Below are 18,505 nucleotides of genomic sequence, written 5' to 3'. Positions count from 1 at the left end.
TGTGATTTCATTAGAGCATTGTGATGGAGCATCCAAGCAGGTAAAAGGTGCACAGTGAAAACCACAAGGAGCACAAGGAGAGGACTTCATAAGGCAGAAGTATCCCATCTTTTATTAATGTCACTCCGTAGGACAGCAGGTTTTTGTCAGTCAGAATGGATAATGAAGATGTTGGCGGGGCCGGTGAATCCATCCCTTTAATACTCACATATTTTATGATAATGAAAGGTATTCAAAGAATGATTATGATAAAAGTGCGCTCCCCCACTGGTGTGCCAGCACAGCTGTGCTGCAGCTCGACAGTCAGCTGCAGGCACCCAATGAAATGATCACACGGAAAGTAAAGAAAAGAAAATCATGAGTACACATAGCGAATGGCTGATGGTTTTGTAGCCGGCCGAAACGTTGGCTGCACGGCGTGTTACGCTGCATGACGGAAAAATAATGTGAGGGGGAAAAGCTTCGAGTCTTGAATGTCACTTTTCAAACCTTTTTTGATCTTATTCTGTCTGCATTCGCTCCATAGCATGAAGCCCTTTCACCATCGTGACCTTTACATGAGGCTTGTTGAAACAGGTTTCATCTTAAACCCTCTGTGTGTGTACGCACTATTTGTTGTGCTTTCAGACTTACTCTAAACATCAAAGCAGCAAAAATAAAAAACACATTTAAGCCAGACGGAAGTTTCATCATGTGGTATCAGTCGCATGTTGAGGAGGTCATATAGCAGGATTGTGATGGTCGTGTGTTGCTGCAGAGACCCCCCGATGTGCATATCAGTAACATCGTCCGAGCATCAAAGCTGAAACTGGTGTATTGTACTGTAAGTGTAAACAAACTAAACAGGCCTTAAACCAAAGCCATACCAGCCCGCCACAGCTTCAAAAGTTCCCCGCGAGCCGTAGGAAGCAGGTGAAAAAATAGAAGTGCGTTGAGCTCTGACCCCGGGTGCACACTTGTTGACTGATGTTTCAAACTGGGGTCGCCTTTTCCCCTTAGCATAGAGGCAATCAGTGTGTGTTTTGTGTGTGTGTGTGTGTGTGTGTGTGTGAATAGTCCCCAGGGGGATCATCCCCGTCTCTCTTTGAAGGTTTCCGTGCTACAGAGCTGTTTTCATACAGCACCGGCCATCGGTTTCCTGTCTCAGCTGACCCCGCGTCTCCTCGTGGACACTTCAGAAAAACGGACCGACACAAACACCTTTCTCCCATTAACTACAGAGGCTGCAGGAGGAGCAGAGGGGAGCGGGCATCCCACTCAGGAACCAAAAAAAAAAATCTTTTATGTTTGAATTAGAAGAAGTTGATAAAGTTTGCAGAAATAAGTTTCTGTTGACACTTGGAACAAAGACTCAGAAGGGGTATTAATGAAAGACAAAGGGAATGTTGGAATATAATACCAGATATTAGAGTCAATGGAAATCTGCATTTTGATATAAGACAACGTACAAAAAACATGATGGTAATATTTTGCAGTGATGGCTCCAAAACTGTGGATTGTTACTTGAATGTGACTTCTTAAAACTCCTTTAAACAAATTGTTTGACACTTGTAGTTCTTTGAAATGAATTTCATGTCTTAAAATGTTTGTCGTTGTCTGTTTTTACATTTGTTTTATCATTGCCTTCCATGTACTGTAAAGCACTTTGCAATCTGATTTTGAAAAGTGCTCTATAAATAAAGTTATCATTATGTTAAGAGGAGTTGGTAAACATGTGGAATGACAGATTCATTCATTCCTACAGTTTTGGACTGAAGTAAAATGTAAAAAGTTTATTTTGAAAAGGAGCTTTTATATCTGTAGTTTGGGCTGAAGGCTCATTTTAATGCCTCAGTTTGTATTTTCATGATGTTTTACATTCTACTGTGTGGTATGACCATGGGTGAATTATTTCTCTTAGACTGTTTTAGAAACTTATTTAAAACATTTGTACTCTTTCACTTGTGTGTGAATATGGAAAAGACTATTTGAGAGGAACAAAGAAACTTCATTTGAACACGTGTGGGTGAAAGTAATGAAGGTAGTCATTTTAGGGGGTTAGCCTTTGATTTCTGGTTAATATATCCTTTACTGTGTTCCCTTTGTTATGTGTTGGTTGTTCAGATGTACTAACTAAACTATGTGTTTGAAGTGTCAGTCTGTGAAAGACAGGTGTTGGGGAGCAGTATTTGAGTTGTACATGATGTTTATTTGACTCTCAAGTTTATTTCAGTAGAAGAGATGATTTACTGCGGTTAAGCTTGTGTGTTTGATTTGTCTGGCTTAAAGGTGATGAGTTGTTTTTTTTCTTGTCTTGTTCTTGTCAGCTTGGAGTTTGTGTGTTTTATTTTGTCGTTATTGAGATTTTTTTTAAGTGTAAAATAATCATATTGACAGAAGAGAATAAAATAATCTACCAGCCCATCAGGGCTCTGCAGTAACCAGCCGAGGCCTCTCGTGGACTAGTCCTGCTTGAATAAAGATTAAAAAAATCATGCAGCCATGTTCAGACTTCGCTTCATCCGCTTTCAAAGAACATTTTGGATCTCTTGAAAAATAGCCAAACACATCAAATCTATTTTATAACAGATTCTCTGGGTGCACACATGTGTGCTGCCGCGTCCAGCTGACACAACACAGGGTCAGAGATGAAAAGAGGATGGGGTTCACCGTGGATCAGTTCCACATGGCCCTCGAATGGGGCAACAAAACAGCACAGAGCCGACGAGCATGTAACCAGGACACCTGCATCCAACATTAAGACACATCTCACACCCAGGAAATCTAATTAGACACATGAAAGAGTCGGTAATAAAAATAAAATCTACAAAACCACAACATGAGAATGTGCAACACACTGCTTCTCCCTTTTGTGTTCCCTTTTGAGAAGCACAGCCCCGGAGAGAAAAAGAAAGCAAACTCGGATACACAGATCATGGTCTTTATTTCCAAATGGTACAAAGCTAGAATTAGTGAGATAAAAATGATACCAAAAAGAAACAATGGAATAATGTGTTGTATGCCAGGCAGGGGTCCCGGCCGGCTCCCTCAGGGCGTGAGGCGTTTAAGCTGGTCCAGTTTGCGTCGCAGCATGTTGTAGTTCTCTCTGGTCCCGGGAGCCTCTGGGTCCAAGTTTAGAGACAGCTCATAGTGTTTCTTTGCCAGCTCCAGCTTTCCCCAGCGGTGATACAGCACAGCTGAGGAAAAGACGGGGGGAAAAAAAAAAAAACGATGTTCAAGCTGAGAAGCAGCAGCGACTTTAATTGTTTTCATTTAGTGTGTGCAATATAGGTCGTCGAGGCTGCACATGAACGCCTCTGCTGGCACACAGAATACATCTTTTAACTTCTGAGTGTGTTGAATCGCTTGACAGCTCTGTAAAAGTAGCTGCTGCTTACCTAAATTGCCATGGCAACTAGCAGAGTTTGGGTTGATGCGAAGAGCTTGAAGAAAGAAGCCTTCTGATTCCTGAAAACAAAATTTAAACATCGTCAATTTGTAGAAAAATGTCACAATTCTGCCTCAGACATCGGTCTATAAGAAGTACAAATTAATATATTTATATGAAGTATGATAAACTAGGACAAACTGACCTTGTATTTTTGTTGTTTCCCCAGGACGTTAGCGAGTGAAAACATGATAGTGTGGTCATTGGGGAGGAGCTTCAGAGCCTCGCGGCCAATCAGCTCAGCTTGACCCAAGTTACCTTGAAGACAGAAACAAAATGGAAAAGACAAACAACAACAACTAATTACTTTTTAAAAGGCCCATCTAGGGACAGGAACTGCAAATTAGCTTCGGCTAAAAGTGTGTGGCAACGGTTTACTTGCTTCATACCGTACCCGACAAAGCAGCGGGAAGCAATTCGGGGGGATAAGTGTCTTGCCCAAGGACACGTCGCACATATTGCTGCATGAGCTGGGGTTTGAACCCCTGACCGTCCGGTTGATAGATGCCCGACCACAGCCGCCCAAGATGGCGCGACAGATAATCACTGATACATCATTTGACTATAAAAACCATTTACCTTACAGTTTAAACTATCTACCTCTTGTAAATGAACCCATCTGTTACACATTTCATTATCATGTTTATCTGAGAGTCTCTGCACTCCTCTCCCCTGCACTGTTGTCTTATGTAGGCCTGAACATACTGAGTGAATATTTAATGTTACATGTTTTTACATGGAGAGCAAAGTTAACCAGCTAAAACTCCATGTCGTGCACATCAGCAAATAAAGCAGATTCTGATTCTTATTCTGATTTTAGTGACATACTCACCACACCTGCAGCTTGACAGATAAATTCTGTATTTTAAGAAGCCAAAATATGCTCCTCAAACTGTCACACCAGTAAAAAAAAACACATTTCTAGAGACACACCGGTAATAAGAGCTGGCAATGGGAGAATCTGAATTTGGTCAGCAGTGTCTAGAACAGAGTTTTTTCCTCTCCACACATGGAGGAGCGGTTTAGTCTCCTAATTAAGGTTGAACACAAGGCCCACTGGGTTATTGATCTCTGTCACGGAGCCTGTCTGATGTTTGGCCAGAAATGGGGAACAGACAGTCAGAGAGACAGGCAGACAGTCAGAGAGACAGACAATGACATGTCATGTCCTGAGTCATGGCCGCTGCCCTTCAGACGCAGCTTTCTAACATGTGACTACATTGACTGTGTGGTAGATCAGCCTCTGTCTACACTGGTTCGGCCTTCTGTTTGCATAATAAACAAAACCAAAGAGAGGGGCTGAACGCCAAAGAGAAAAGAAAATTCCAGATTCTTTGCTTTTTTTTTTTTGGTTGAAAGAGACACCTATTGTTCTTCTTTCCCTCTTTTTGTTGTTTTCTGGGGAGCCGGGGAGAATTATTTATGTCAGATTTGGGGAACAAATGTGGAGGGGGGGGGGGGGGGGGGGGGGGGACTCTAAGCGAGCGCTGTTCTGGCTGTGCTTGCCCATGTTTGATCAGGAACATACTGGGCCCTGATTGGACAGTTCCAGTGCCCTCCTGGGAGACTCCGCCCCCGCGGGAGCAGCTTCTGACAAAACGGCTCGAGCGTTTGGAAATCAGAGCATTCTCCACACGGCAGGGAAGAGTGCCTTCAAAAACTCACAACACAAAGCTTTAATACATAAATTTCAAGCATTACTGATTCCTGCTCTTCCGGTCTAATCTTGTTGGCCATTTAGATTTCCTGCATTTCCAAAATAACAAACGCTGGCTTTACTTGGCTGTTAAAGCTGGAACGTGATGAAGACTAAAGAGAGACGTCTGAACCAAAATGTACAAATCCTTGGACACATCATCATCATTATAAGTACTAAAAAATATCAAGTTTTCCATGGCATGACATGAAACATAAATTCAACATTTCCTCATGTTGTAAATGAGAAAAAATGTGTCATTAATGTCCACAAGGGTGCAGATTTACTTTAGCTCAACAAAACAACAAAAAAAAAACATAAAAACCAACAAGAAGCAGGAGACAGCAAACATGTTCCCAAGGTTAAATAATACCCTTAACAGATGTTATTTCAATGTCTATGTCGCTTGTTAATACACCGTGTCAGGCTAAATCTACAGCGCTGTGTCAGGTGTCTGACCGGAAACTATCTCCTGTCCACGCTGAAGCGCGGAAAATCGACTCAACTCTGCCATGTCAAGCTGCTAAAACGTTACTATGCTAGTGAGTCTACACCTATTTCAGCAGCTGTGACGGGTGGGGGGGGGGGGAGAGTCAGTTTTCGGCAAGGATAGATAACGGGGTAGCTTTGTCTTCTTGAGGATGATTTGTTGTTCATATCGTGCATGTTTTGACGTAATGTTGATAAAGTGATGACAAATATGATAAGTCTGTTTTATTTTGAAACTGACCAGGCGCTCTGTGCGTTTGCTTGTCTCACTTCCTGTCCGGGTTGTTACATTCTGTCCAGCTTGACGCGTGCCTGCAGCGTACTCAGTCGAAAAATAGACTCGCAGTGTATTTGAAACGGAGCGTATTGGCGCTCGCTGTGGAAACAAAACAATTGACTAGAGTGGCAGCGAACTACGGCGTAGTGCGCAGTGCGTTTGAATGGAAGATGATGTAAATAAAGTGGCGATTGATTTGAGTGTTTCTCATTGTGAATGCCTTTGTACACACCAGTGTTGTCCAGCAGGATGACCATGTTGTTCCAGGCCAGACTATGGTCCGGTTTTAGCACCGTTGCATTCCTCCATGCATTCAGGGCATCCACATGTCTGTTCTGGTCAGCGTACTGTCGAAACATGAGAGAAGAAGTGATGGAACGTCTTCTGTGAGGAGTTTTGTTTAAATATTTTGGAAACAAACGGCTCCAAAACTGATTTTTCTTTCTTTAAAACAACTTCTTATTTCTTCCTAAAAGCTGAAAAGCAGTGTTTTTCACACTCGGGTCTCACCAAGCGTCCGAGGTTATAGTAGCAGTCAGGGTATTTTTTCCGGAAGCGGATGGCGTTCCAGTAGCTCAGCTCTGCATCCTCAAACTTCTGCAGGCTGTTCTGAACTATTCCCAGGTTCATCCAAGCTGCAGCGAAGTCAGGCCTGCAAACATATTCACAAAAAAAGAAAAAAGAAAAAAGCAATCAGTAGGGAGCTTTTCCAGGAAATTTGGTTTTGGAATTAGCTAATGACATGGTCGTTGATGTGTAGTGGAAGGTGCAGTGGTAATTATGTGCTGGGTGACGTACTGAATGGAAACAGCTTTAGACAACAGCTGCTCCGCCTCGATCAGTTCGTTCCTCTCCTTCAGGATATTCCCCAGGTTGTTCATGGCATGGACGTAGCTCGGATGGAGCCTGGAAGCCACAAAAAAAAAAAAAACAGCAGTAAACACGACTCAACCCCTCTATCACATATATGTCTTTAAATCAACAAGCATGACTGGATGCATACCTGACTGCCTCCCTGTAATATTGAATGGCAGTGGTAGTGTTCCCTCGGTCTGCCAGGTTTTTACCGACATTATAATGGACCTGAGGGATCAAACACATAAGGCATCAGAGATTTACATGATCTAAAGTCTGCATTTTACAGACACAGAACAAACAGGCAGAACAATGGGTATTTACCTTGGCATTGAGCGGACAGACGGAGAGGGCGCTGGTGAAGAGGCTTCGCTCTGAGCGCCACTGGTGACTGCGGAGAGCACAGCGAGCTACATAGACAGACAACAGCCCGACAACAGACACACACAGCAGCTTCTGAGAGAAGGGGAAAAGAGAAAATGCCGATTTCAAACAACCAGGTTTGTAATTCCTCTATGAAGCCTTGTGTCCCTAAAATCATTTATAAAACTAGTTCAGCTCGTTTTTTTTATATATTGCACTAGGATCAAAGTACAGAAAATGTTTCAAAGTTAAAAGACAGAGCTGCTCCATTTTGGCAAAAATTATAATCCAGATGATTTTAAATGATACTGAGAGCAGGAATATTAAAAACAATTACCGGTAGTGAAAAAAAAGTGAAGCGAAGTAACAATTTTAAATATGTAAAAAGTTTTTAGCAGAGAGAACTCCCATGATTCCCCTCCGGCCTCAATATCGTCTTTTCTTATTGTTTTGTTTGAGAGCCACCTGTGCCTTTATTTAAGATAAAATATAAAGTTTTCTTTATATTTTAGTTAGCATGACTTTAATAACTTGACCATAAGTTGGTCGATTATGTTCGTATAACCTTAAAGTTTAAGAAAATGTCCTCTGTGACTCACAGGTAATATCCTACAAATGTACAGTATCTGCAGTATGTAACATTAATCTACTTATAGGTGAGTCATTGGAGATTTCTCATGTCAGTTCCTGCCATGCATCACTGACTTTATACATCATCGAAGCTGCAGGAAGAGGCGGTTAAATAAAAGAGTTTTAAAAACAGGACAAAGTGACTCTCAAGGCTTAAGGCAAAGTTCACAGGGTTAAATCTTTGCAGGGTGTGGTGTCCTTTATTTTGTGTGTGTGTGTGTGTGATCTTTTCAGTGTGTTCTAGAGCCTTACCTTGTGTTTGGACCAGCGGCAGCAGCAGTGTCCCAGGGAGTAGGCCAGCAGTAAGCAGTAGCCAGCCGACGAGAGGTAGAGCACTCTCTCAGCAATGACGAAGCCCACCCTGAAAAAAAGGTTACAGGCTGGCAGAAAGGGGACCACGAGCAGCACCAGGCCCAAGGTCAGTGTCCTGGCAGGGAGAGAGGGCACAGACAAGGCCAGAGGATTATATATGAACATGACACTCTGATGCTTTATGGAGAGGAAATTTAGCCTGAACAAACTTCTCCAAAACACGGGAAACTTTGAGAACCAACAGAGACTTTTTAAACTCCATTTCGATGTTTCTGTGGTCACACTGCAGTGGTTGAGGCAATATTTTCATAATCAGGTCTAAGGCCTAGAGAGGCCAGCATGTACTCCATCTCATCTACAGTGAGTGTAATGATAGCTGGTTGTGCTTTCTTACCTCCTTCTCTGGTTGTCCTGCGAGCATAAGGCTTGACTTATCAAGCCTATCAGGACGCACCAGAGCAGCAGCAGCCACACCATCCTCCAATCAGTGGCTGACTTAATGAGAGGCACACAGCCCATGGACCAATCAAAACACAGCCACCAGGGACACAGCAGCAGCCAGGCATTCAGAGAGTAGTAGTAATTATAGTTCACAATCTGCCAATCAAAGGGGGAACAGGGGGGGTTGAAGAATAAGAGAGGGTAGGGGGGGGAGAGAAGGAAAGATAAGAATAAAGTCAATCAGTGTTTTTAGAAATTTCTAAGGTTTATCAGGGGAAATCACATTTTTTAATTTGACAAATCAAATAAAATTGGCTGTTAATGTGTTTTATCTCACATTAAATAACACAAATAAATCATACTCACTCTAAGAAACACGTTTTCTTCAAAAGACGCTGGGTTGTCCACTTCAGTGAATGCTGGTGGTCCCGTTCCCATGATCCTCCAGCGTGCATAGAGCATCGAGAGTCCTCCGAGACCCATGAGGGCCAACCGTGTTAGCAATCCCGTTCGCAATATCTCACTCACCTGTCAGGAAAAATAGAACCATGTCACTGACAAACAGAAATCCATGAGTGTAACACAGTGAACTATGAGCCCTATTCATTTTACAATAAGGATGTATGTGATGTGACATTAATCATACAGGAGGAGTGCATAATTTATGACAGAAAAGAAAAGGGAGGGGGGGGGGGTTAATGAACTGTAACTCACATCGAGTGGATTCTTCCTAAGGAGTAGCCTCTGGCTGAGTTCGTACACATTAACATTGCAGATCAGGAGGACATCAAAAGCTGCATTCACACCCTGAAGGAACATACATAGAGGACGATGTAGAAATGACATTTCAAATGTATATAGGTCAGCAAGAAATAGATCTCAAGCTCCTATCACGAGATGTTCTTCTCTTTCCAATAGCTTTGGGTATCCAAAACCTAGGCTTTAGTATCGGCAGATCCAGACTACAACTGAGATACCAGTTCAAGGTAATAAAAATTAATCTCATCGTTCAGTTTTTTAAACAGCTGTATACTAGTTACCCTATATAGATATGAATATTGTTTTATGGCCTGGTTTAGGACAGTGTAAAGACTCTGACCTCAAAAGGTAGAGATGTTCAGATACCATTTTTTCCCTTCACAATACCAGGACTCATGTCACTTAAGTATATATTGCTCGTTCCAGGCAGGAACTTGCCATTTGTAACCCATGGAGTCAGGATGGTGGGGGGGGGGGAAGTTGTTCGGCCAATGATTAATATTGGAGATAGTAACAGACACGTAAGTACAAAGTAACGACAAAGGCCCAATGATAGCAGAACTACATTACGGCCCTGCTGTTGAACAGTAATGTGTTAACAGCTTTACGTATTGGTGGAGATCGAGGTACCCCTCCAAAACTAGTGCAGTTAACACTGACTGCGTTTTTCTTTTTTGCTGTTTTGAAGCCATTTCCAAACTAGTATCTGTAAAGGAAAAACTCTATCATACCTATGAAAAACATGTCAGTTATCCATGAGAGCCAGAAGAATAAAGAAGGGACCACATTCATGTGTGCCTTCACTGTGTTAACATGTGATCATCAGTGATCACTGATTAAGTCTCAAACATCTCTCCACATTCTCTATTCTGAAACATCACTGATCATTTCCCCCCACCCCCTTAAACCATCGTTCTTCCTGGGTCAAATGAAATCATCATCTCACTGCTACAGAAGCTTTTAAAAACAAGAAAGACTTTGTACCAAGACTGTGATGCCTTGTTCTTTGCAGAGCATCGCTGCAGCACACAGCGAGAGGCTGACCACAACCCACTGCACAGAAAACCTGTCATCTCTGTCGCTCCCTGGGAAAACAAAGACAAGGCCGACGCTGGTTATTGACAGTCGAAGAAAAAAAAAAAAGTTGCTGTTCAAACAGATGATTTCATAAAACAAGCAGGTCCACGATGTTTGATGCCGGCTCTGTGTTTATCAGCACATATGGACAGATCTTTGTACAGCACAGTGTTGCAGTAAAGAGTAATAGTTGGGTTTAGGTGCCTACCTCTCTTGAAGGCTTTGCAGTAGGTGAGGAAAGAGAGCTGGAAGAACAGAGCGCACAAAAGATCCGCACGGCCCACAATACCAGCCACCTTATTAGAGGGAAAAGGAGAATGAAAAAAAGAAGACGAGATGAAAACGTATACTTTAAGAAGCAGTATTAATATATGCATCCTTTGATCAATTATTTCATTTGTTTATATGATATTCTGTTTTGCATCCAGCAACAAATGGAGGCTTATTAACAGAGGGAGAAAGAAGCTCTCATTAGCAGCATGCTCTATTTGTGTGTGTGTGTGCTCTATACAGTGTGTGGGTACAGTTAGGTTGGCATCCTGGGGTTGCCTGCTTTGATACATACAGCAGGCCTAAGCCAACAGGCTGCCTGCCTCCCACCCCCCAGGTCTCACCCAGTCCTTGACCTGTATGATTAAAGAGAACGGAGAGGGGGAACTGCCGCCTTCCAGCCAGGCTTTACAGCGAGAACACACATATTCTGGCAGGTCAATAAGCATCCCAACTCGGCTAATAATCGGGCCGCGCTAACACACGGACCTTGGCTCTGCGCTCCCAGCTGTGGTGAGGCTTTTGTTGTTGGCATGGAACCACTGAATGTCTAGTAAAAGAACCTCCAGGCTGGTATGCCAAGATGGCATGAGGGGCTGCTGTAGGAGTCCGTGTTGTTTGGAAAACTTTATTTGAAACCCAAAAATCACAGACTCAAAGATTTTACAGTTCATAAGCCAAGACCACATTTTAAAAGCAAGAAGGAGAGTCACATAATTGGGCACAACTGGAGCATCAGAAGGGGAATATATGATCTTGGTATCTACAAATGAGAATTTCGCCTCATCTATGTCGTAGTGATTCCATAGTGAGCCACATCATTCTCTCAACACTACCCGAAAAGGACTGATTCTCATTGGCATACTTCACACAAAATGCGTGCATGCGACCCGGTGTGTCAGCCGGGCGCAACAACACAGGCACAGAGTCACAGGCCCACGGGGATCCGCAGCTAATTGTCCAGATACACTCACGCTGATAGATCACCACTCAGCCTGGGAGAGAAGCAGACAGTTTGTAAAAAATGGTTCTTCTTTAAAAAGGCGTTTTAATCTGTGATTTAGGGATCCGAATGAATACAGTTTTTTTTGTATAAAATACATGCTTCCATGTTGCGCTCATTAAGATCTCATCTGGCAGGATTTCTGTCGTTCAAACAGCTTTAAACTTTAATCAAAAAAGCCAAAACAAATGTCGGGTTTTAGTCAGGCTCGAGCCCATAAATACAGTTAATGAGACCGGCCGGGCATGCGCTCACTCGGTTTCTGTTGGATTTTTTTTGGGCCTGATCCACGCTCTCATCTGTACTCGTCTTCTATCTTAAATCATACAAACACTCAAACTCTACTCACACTTTCTGTGTGAACAGGGTGCGCAGCAAAGAAGAGGGCAGCGAGCAGAGAGGTCTTGGGAGCGTTGTTAAGTACACGACCAGTCTCATCATGAGCCAGTCCACCAATCAGGATAGCAAACACGTCAATCATGAGGGCAGAAATGACAGCATGGAGGATGATGTTCAGCACATGGAAGCCGACAGGGTGCAGGCCTCCCGCCAAGAGGTAGCTCAGCCTGCAACACGAAAGAGGTGGAAATACCCGATGTTAAACATATGGAAGGTTTGGGGGAACAGAGAGAACATGATGCAGCAGAGACAGCATTGCAGGTGCAAGAATAATCGATGTCCATTTTATTCCAAATCTTTGCCTTTAAACCTTTTTTTTTTTTGATGTAGCGTTGCTCCAACATGGACAAACTTTTGAAAGAAGAGCAATAACTCTTTGCAGAATGGCTTTGTGGGAAATCGCCCTGAAGGCAAACTTCTTACAGCTTTGTATTCTCGGCACAGACATCCCGGCCAAAGTTAAGAGAGCAAAGAGGACAGTCATGTTAGAAGGTTAAAGAGAGTGTGAGCAAGCAGGAAGCTGAACAGCAGTAAATCTCAAACATTTTAGTTAGTCTGCGGGAGCATAAACTTCACTTTAAATTGTACTTTCACCTGCAAATAACACACTCGTTTGAATGCCATATTGCATTATGTTGCTTTAACTGAAGCCTGGAAATCCTTGAGACTGCACTGAGCTCCCACAGTAAGATTCTGAGTGAACGGAGAGGCAACCCTGGAAGTGTCACCATGCTACATATACAGACCAGCCCAGTATTCCACATATAGACAATCATTTTTCTGTGTTTGCTTTGAGCAGCCTTGAACCTAATAGTGACCCAAAGTGTTAAACCTTTAGAGGAATGCAGCCCTAAATGTGCGAGCTGCTTCAGAATTAGCTTTTTCTTGCCATCAACAAAGTCTGACTGAATTCTCCAACACTGTGTTGACATGATGAAAATCCTGCCACGCCAAAGAAAGACTGGGCAAGAGGATCTTAGAAAACCTAGAAGCTGACAGTGCATCTGGAAGAGTCCACTTTTCTAACAAGACACTGATGAACAAAACAGACAAGAGCAATACCATAATCAGTTGGTCATGTCAAGCAATGACCAACTAGATATTTACAAAAAGTCACTACAGTCGACATCAGTGTGGAGTGGAAACGACCTGTTTCCAGAGCGAGAGGAAGGATACCACATCTCAGCTGTACCCTGGTTAGGGTAAGAGTCACATCGAGCTCCAGACTGGAATCTCTTGTGATCAGTTCTTATTTTTGGTTTACATAGAAATTCTTCTGACCGTTTTTTGTTTATAATTTTCAAGAAGCATTGATTTAATTCAACCACTACTTCACCTTTATACAGAGCTGATACCAGTACAGCTGCAGACAGCATTACATTCATTCATTGTCGAACAAACAAGTCCCAAAATAGCAGAAGTTCAATTTTAAAGCAATAGGCCATCCGGCCAGTTGCCCCCAAAATACAAGTGCAAAGTTAGCACAACCAATAAAACCACAAAAGCCACATCTGTGGGAAACACAGCAGCTTGAAACAAAGCAGAATCTTCCTGGAAAATAGCATTTAGCCCTGTGGTTTCAACAAGGTTAATATGTGCTCTTACCTAAATGTTAGGACAGTGAGAGGTCTGTAAGATTTGTGACTGGAGTTGCTACTCAGGTTGCTTCCCCAGAAATCATTGCTCCAGATATTGTTCAGAGGTGTGGCTGGTCTCAAGTCCTGAAACAAATCAAAAAGAGAACTGTCATCATGATAATATCTGTCTCTCCATACTGTAATCTGTTCTGCACATGTTAAATTTACAAATTATCCCTGCACTCACGTTCACTTCATTTGGCTGTCTACTCGCCGTTACATTGTATAGTTTCTGCTTACAATATGTCTACACTCATGCACTTTAACTTATGTCAATACTGTCCATTTACAACACACATTTACATTTAATCTTTCATAAGATAAGATAAGATAATCCTTTATTTATCCCACAATGGGGAAATTTACATTGTTACAGCAGCAAAGAGTGAACACAGTACAATTTAAATAAAAATTAAGAATGTACAAAAAAATAGATACTAAAAAATTGATTTAAAAAATAAAAAATAGATCAGCTATTTGACAAAGTGTAGTCTGTAATATTCAGTGTAACACAGACATGCACACATAAAGTGTAACATGTTATTGCACAAAGTGGATTGGTAAACATAATATAACATTATTATTGCACAATGTCAGGGTAAATTGTCCGGTTGTGTGTGTTTTGTGATCTACTGGGAGCAGGCTTGGTTAAACAGGCTGACTGCAGCAGGAAGGAAGGACCTGCGGTATCTCTCCATATCTAATTTACAACCATTTACGACTCTGTTTTTGCACATTTACATTTAATCTTTCATATTTAAGACTAGTAATGCTGAGTTAAATCCTGGTTGTATATATTCACATTCTTAGTTTTGATATTTTTAGTGCTTATTTACTTTGTATTAAATATTATATTGTGTTTAAATTTGCTAATATTGTGGGTTTTTTTGCTCATATTGTGTGTTTGGATCACCTGCTGCTGTAACGCCACAATTTCCCAGTTTGGGATCAATAAAGTAATTCTATTCTATTCTATTCTATTCTATTGAATGATGCCAGTGGTCCTTACACGGGCAGATGAATAAATGAAAACAACAACAAGGTGTTTGATTGTGAGAGGGATACAATACCTTGTTGTTGACAATAGCTTCTGAATCATCAAAGACAAACTCCCCGTCATAACTGTTGATAAAGCACAGGAGGGCCAGCAGGGCCACAGTGACCTTGGCCTGGACTGGAGCGAGCTTTGGCAGGGGGATCTGGTGATCCCAATAAACCTCAGATAATGCCATGATGCACTGGGTCTTTGGTCGTTCATCATTTGATCCCTGAGTGCAACAACAAGACAGCAGCCATAAAATATATGAGTAGCAGGTTGTAAACACATAAAACAGCCTTGAAATGAAAGCATGATCTCTATAAAGTGGGTGGATTCATACCTTATCTTTTGAAATACATGTTGTGAGAGGTCACCCTGTCCTGTGTGTCTTAGCTTACTAGCCTGCTGGCTAACTAGGAAGCTAAAACATTAATTTCCTGGAGAAGCCACCAGCTGCACCTGCACATAAACGTGGTGATAAGTCAAAGGAGGGCGAAATAATGACACTTTCAGTGACACCTGCTGCTGTAAAGTGAAGGGTTAAATAATAATAATAATAAAGCGTGTCTTTAGCAAGTGTTGTTAGCGGGAGCTCTTACCATGCATGCGGCTGAAACATCACTGACACACAGCTGTTGGTGTATCGTTACAACACAACATCTATTGCAGGTGTTTCGCCGAACATTCAGCAGGTTTTCATTCACACGAGAAAGACCCGGCGAGGGGAAGACGGGAAAACTCGCGGCTGTAAACAAATATACACGCTCCAAGCTGCAGGACTTCCGGTACATCGTCACTGCCACGTGTTCTTTGTTTGACCAATGGGTGAAGCGGTGGACAGAGACGGTCCTGAAAAGGGGGGGGCGGGGGGGTAATAGGGTAACAGAATGTTTTTTATGAAAAGTCTAAGGTGGAGTACACACGTAGAGCATGTTCAAAGCTGAAAAATAAAAAATAAGTTTTGTGTTTCAGAGAAAAGCTAAAATGTATTAAAATACAATAAAAATACCGACTTTGACGAAATGCCATTCATACAGCTGAGGCGAAATGCTCTTCTAAAGCTTGACTTCCTTTATTTCTCTAGGGAAATCTAGAGTGTATAACCATTAATTTTCAGACTGAGTTTAGCAACATGTTCCCTACGGTGGCTGGGAAGTGCAAAGCAAAATTACAAATGTGAGACAAATTTACATTTTGAAAAACCTTTTCACATTTTTAGAAAACAAAATTACAAAACCAAAAACACTTATACCAAGAAAAAACAAAACACATTTACATCTTATAAAACAAATTTACAAACGACAGAATCTGGACAAAAATGGGAATGTACCAAATGTCGGAAGTGACCCAGAAGCGATCGAGTGAGGGGGTCATTTTGTTTGTTTTGTTTTGTCGCGGTACGTTCCCTTTCCGTGAAGATTCTGTCGTTTGTAAATTTGTTTGCGGGGTCGGTAAAAGTGTTCTGCCTCTTGTAAATTTGTCTCAGCGAGTGTAAAAGTGTTTCACATCTTGTAAATTTGTTTTGTCCTTGGTGAGTGTTTTTGGTTTTGTAATTTTGTTTCATAAAATGTAAAAATGTTTTTCAAAATGTAAATTTGTCTCACATTTTGTAAAAGTGTTTAACACTTTGTAATTTTGCTTTGCACTTCCCAGCCACCGTACAAAACAAGTGTACTTTTCAACATCTCAATTTCACTCTGTATGCTATAGCATGCATTTGAATGCAACCACAGTTTATTCATTTTTCTATGCTGTGATGTTTTTGTAAATGACGAATAGAGTGTTATCAGGCTGGAGAGGATCCAGTTTTTGGTCCTGTTGTTTTAGTGTGTATCTGTTTGTTTGACCTTATCTGCATACTGTGCCAATCTACCCTTTTTTGTAAAAATGTATTCCTATGATTAACTCCCTCTCGTGGTTCCTTGATTCACGGTAGACCTATTTAAGATTTTTTTTAAAGAGGAGTTGGAGGATGCTCTCACCCCCCTCATATATAGCCTACGCATTGAAAACAGAGATCTTTACTCTTCACTTTCTGAGTTTTTCAATGCAACACCTTTCGTTCCTCCATTGCATCACACCCTCCCTTACCCTATCTGTTTATCGCTGGCTCTGCATCTGACAAAAAGTTTTCATCCCAACATTGAGAGTCCCTGTTCCCCTGTTGCAGAACTGCTGGTGTGAAGTCTAGACCGGCTCTTTTTGTAAAGTGTCTTGAGATAACATTTGTTATGAATTGGTGCCATACAAATAAAGATCGATTGATTGATCAGAGCAGAGACAATTTCAAAACACTGCCAACCAGGTTTTCATTCACTACATGAACACGGAGTGAGTGAAGCGTTCTTGTTTTGCATAAAACAAGGTGAATTACAATATATATTTTACAGTACACATATTTTCTTGATCCTTTTGTTACTTCAGCATCTTTTGCACTATTCCCCACTGCACTGTTTCATATTTAGTCATGTAAATATTAGTCTTTTCTTATTATGTTTATTGTTTATATCTAATGTTGTACCTGTACATAAGAGAGCATAGTTCACCCAAGTTAAATTCCTTGTGTGTGTAAGCATACCTGGCCAATAAATCTGATTCTGATTCTGATTCTGATTCACCTTTAAGTTTCTTGGAAGGTGTGAACTTGCATGTTTCTGGTGCTCAAACATTGGGTTACAGGTTCATGTAAAGGATCAGCTGGCTTGATTAAGTGGTTGGAGGAGGCTTTTTATGCATGGGAGATAACCACTCAATATAATGTAAGAATGTAATTTGGTTAGTGATCTAAGTCAAAGCATGAATCCAGTGTTATCAGAAACAAACAGAAGCTTCATGATATTTAGGCCAAATTATAAAATGTTATGTATTTCAAAAGGTGGGCAGGGAAGTGTTCTTTTAATGTGATGTGATGCTACATTTGGTGCACAGTCTCCATCTTGCACTGGCATGGTCTGAACTAATCGTATAGCTGTCCGTTAGTTTCCTGCATTTGTCACTGCATGGAATAACAGCATGGTGTATCTTAGTCACGGATGGTGAAGCTGTCTTCTAAAACACTGGTAATCTGTTGTCTGTCACAGGACATTTACACTGATAAAAGTGATAATAGAAAGATGAGTGTCTGTAAGAATTAGAGGTTCTAAGCTTGTGGAGAGGCCCATCCCTGGCTTTGGGATTTTGTGCTCCACTTCACCTGTCATTGCTTAGGGGAAGACAAGAAATCTCCCTAATGGCCAGGGCCAGGGCCAGGGGCCCAGGGCGACAAGGGGGGACAGATTGTCAAGGGCAGATTCTCAGACCTTTAACATTGGTCTCAGGGTTGGTTAGAGAAGCAGACACTTATTCAGCTAGAAAGCACACATAATTAAGGCCAAGCTTCAAAACATGATCCTTAGTATATGCGCAGTAAAATAACATTTTTATGGGTGCTGCTGAAGCTTCATGGTCTGCAGAATTTGTGTTTGACGACTTAAAAATGTTCAAATCCGGCAAGAGCACTCTCATAATTCTTGATTTAGTCAGTTTTTACATCTGGCCTTGATATTAAACACTTTCAGCTGACTTTTTCCTGTCTCACTAGGAACACCGATACTTTGGCAGGAGCATTTAGTACCCCGAAAATGTCTAATTACCACTCCATGCAAAATGCATGAAGTATGGATTACATCTCCTGGTTTTTCACCCATGTCAGTCAGTAGGAATTCATATTATTAGCATCACTTTCAGCAGGCCGGGGGGAGGGCGGGGCGGGGCGGAGGAGATAATGAGGGAGGATGTCCCAGTACCACCAATACAAGATCCAGTGGCCCAAATGCAGGGAGACAGGGCTGA

At 41.7% G+C, this 18,505-nt stretch overlaps 1 protein-coding gene across 1 annotated transcript; it reads right to left on the bottom strand.

Moving 5' to 3' along the window:
- Positions 1–2,906: 2,906 nt before the first annotated feature.
- tmtc4 (transmembrane O-mannosyltransferase targeting cadherins 4) lies at positions 2,907–15,449 on the bottom strand. The gene is made up of 20 exons (XM_061053184.1): positions 15,274–15,449; positions 15,114–15,133; positions 15,015–15,035; positions 14,706–14,903; positions 13,604–13,719; positions 11,949–12,165; positions 10,535–10,622; positions 10,234–10,334; positions 9,205–9,297; positions 8,857–9,018; positions 8,444–8,646; positions 7,990–8,164; positions 7,069–7,200; positions 6,893–6,972; positions 6,688–6,795; positions 6,400–6,541; positions 6,122–6,236; positions 3,573–3,685; positions 3,378–3,447; positions 2,907–3,176 (listed from the first exon to the last, which is right to left on the bottom strand). The coding sequence occupies exons 1-20, from the start codon at positions 15,278–15,280 to the stop codon at positions 3,028–3,030; spliced, it is 2,310 nt and encodes a 769-aa protein (XP_060909167.1). The 5' UTR covers positions 15,281–15,449; the 3' UTR covers positions 2,907–3,027.
- Positions 15,450–18,505: the final 3,056 nt, after the last annotated feature.

This window comes from Labrus mixtus, chromosome 13 (genome assembly GCF_963584025.1).
Source record: "Labrus mixtus chromosome 13, fLabMix1.1, whole genome shotgun sequence".
In the NCBI taxonomy this organism is placed as follows: domain Eukaryota; kingdom Metazoa; phylum Chordata; class Actinopteri; order Labriformes; family Labridae; genus Labrus; species Labrus mixtus.
This window is presented reverse-complemented; position numbering and strand designations above follow the sequence as displayed.

Excerpts from the sequence above, each read along its gene's own strand:
- tmtc4 (XM_061053184.1), bottom strand. Across the intron at positions 13,720-14,705 it reads AAGCTATTGTCAACAACAAG|GACTTGAGACCAGCCACACC; the intron begins GTATTGTATCCC and ends GATTTGTTTCAG. Across the intron at positions 10,335-10,534 it reads CTGCAAAGCCTTCAAGAGAG|GGAGCGACAGAGATGACAGG; the intron begins GTAGGCACCTAA and ends TTGTTTTCCCAG.